The sequence below is a fragment of the Charadrius vociferus genome, unplaced genomic scaffold, assembly GCF_000708025.1.
Source record: "Charadrius vociferus isolate BGI_N301 unplaced genomic scaffold, ASM70802v2 scaffold455, whole genome shotgun sequence".
In the NCBI taxonomy this organism is placed as follows: domain Eukaryota; kingdom Metazoa; phylum Chordata; class Aves; order Charadriiformes; family Charadriidae; genus Charadrius; species Charadrius vociferus.
Window position 1 is genome coordinate 769,213 of NW_009648550.1, and position 1,450 is coordinate 770,662.

At 46.2% G+C, this 1,450-nt stretch overlaps 1 protein-coding gene across 1 annotated transcript in view; it reads left to right on the forward strand.

The window, feature by feature from the left end:
* The first annotated feature begins 260 nt into the window (after window positions 1–260).
* The window catches only part of KIZ (kizuna centrosomal protein), a 53,566-nt gene continuing 52,376 nt past the window's right edge, over window positions 261–1,450 (forward strand). The window contains exon 1 of the mRNA XM_009886049.1: window positions 261–376. Within this exon, the coding sequence (XP_009884351.1) occupies window positions 261–376 (116 nt within the window). The remainder of the gene's footprint in view (window positions 377–1,450) is intronic.

A 1,450-nucleotide genomic window follows, 5' to 3' on the forward strand; every position in this document is an offset into this window, starting at 1 on the left:
CTTTGCCTATGTGTTTTCTTGAGTAGGTAAGCTCTTACATGAGCTAAAGCCTTCCGTATCTTATTGAGCCATTTATTTATAGCGGATATGCAAAGGCTAAGCCAGACAGCAGCTATGGTTATTCAAGTGACAGAAGCTAATTTGGGGACTGTTAAGTACCGCTGCATCAATTCAGCAAAGCTTTTTACTTTACATTTAAATTTGGTTTATCCGAGTTTGAGGCTGAAGGTGTTGAAAAGCGTGAGGAACACTGTCGCATGATGCCGAAGCCTGGCAGAGGAACCCGAAAGCTCGTCCTGATGTTCTTGAGCCCCCCGAGCCCCCCGGCGCTGGCACGTGGCTTGAGCCGTCTCCTCAACCGTGCTGCGACAACCTCGCAACTGCAGCTGATGCTTTCATGTGGCAGTTGTCGGACAGAAGTTCTAATGAAGGGTAATTATGATGATGATCTTGTACTAATTGTACACTGATTGCTGTTCTAATTACGCTTAAGCATTTCATAGCTATCTGCAATTTTGTCTATTGATGTAGCATTTCTTCTCCTTAAATTCAAATACTCTCGCGGTATTTGAACTTTCTTTATTGGGGCCCTGGAATTTAAGCACTAATTTGGCAACTTCCTTTCAAAGGGATCCGAGTTTTTAATCTGAAAATGAAAAAAAAAGAAAAATGTTTTTCTTTTCTACTTCATTTACCGGCTGGCCATTTAGATGCAGGGTTTGTCAGGGCCGGTCCAGCGCTCACGCAAGGTGATGTGGCTTTTTTCCACTGAACGATGGATTTTGGTGAGAGGACGTCAACGAGCTCTGCCGGCTACACAAGGTGGCAATTCAGAGGAAGAGGAATCAGGAGTTTTATTGATTTCTATACAAATGGGTAGAAGCCATTTGCACTTTCTGGTTAGTTTCTTTCACTGAAACTGACGGTGTACAATAAACTCGGGAAAACAGACTATTTAAGGGGAAGGGGGGCTCGTTACTGGAACTGTTCAGCAGCTCACAATTATTTTTGGAATTAACCACCTTGCAAAGCCTCTATTTCCCCGCTTTTCCAGAGAAATGGAGATTACCGCCTCGCCCCGGGTCACCCGACAGGCTGGGGCCCAGTTCTCCTCAGCACCAGCCTGCGGACTTCACTGGGCATCAGAGCCATTTTAACTGCTGTAGCAAGGCTTGAATTAAACAGATTTAATAATATTACACGAAGAGGTGAGGAAACAGCTCAGGAATAAAGGCTTTACATCTCAACAGCCCCCAAACTCCTGCCGCGGATTGCCAACGCGAGGGTGGGGAGCCCTCTCACAGCCCTGAGCTGTGCGCCCACCATCTCCCGCACTCCCAACGCTCTCATTAGCCCTCTGACGTGTTGTTTTAAGCCATTAAAGGCTTAAAAATGCCTTAAAACCTTAAAAATGCCGTGATGGTTTGTCCCCAGGGCGGGAAGCCGGGAC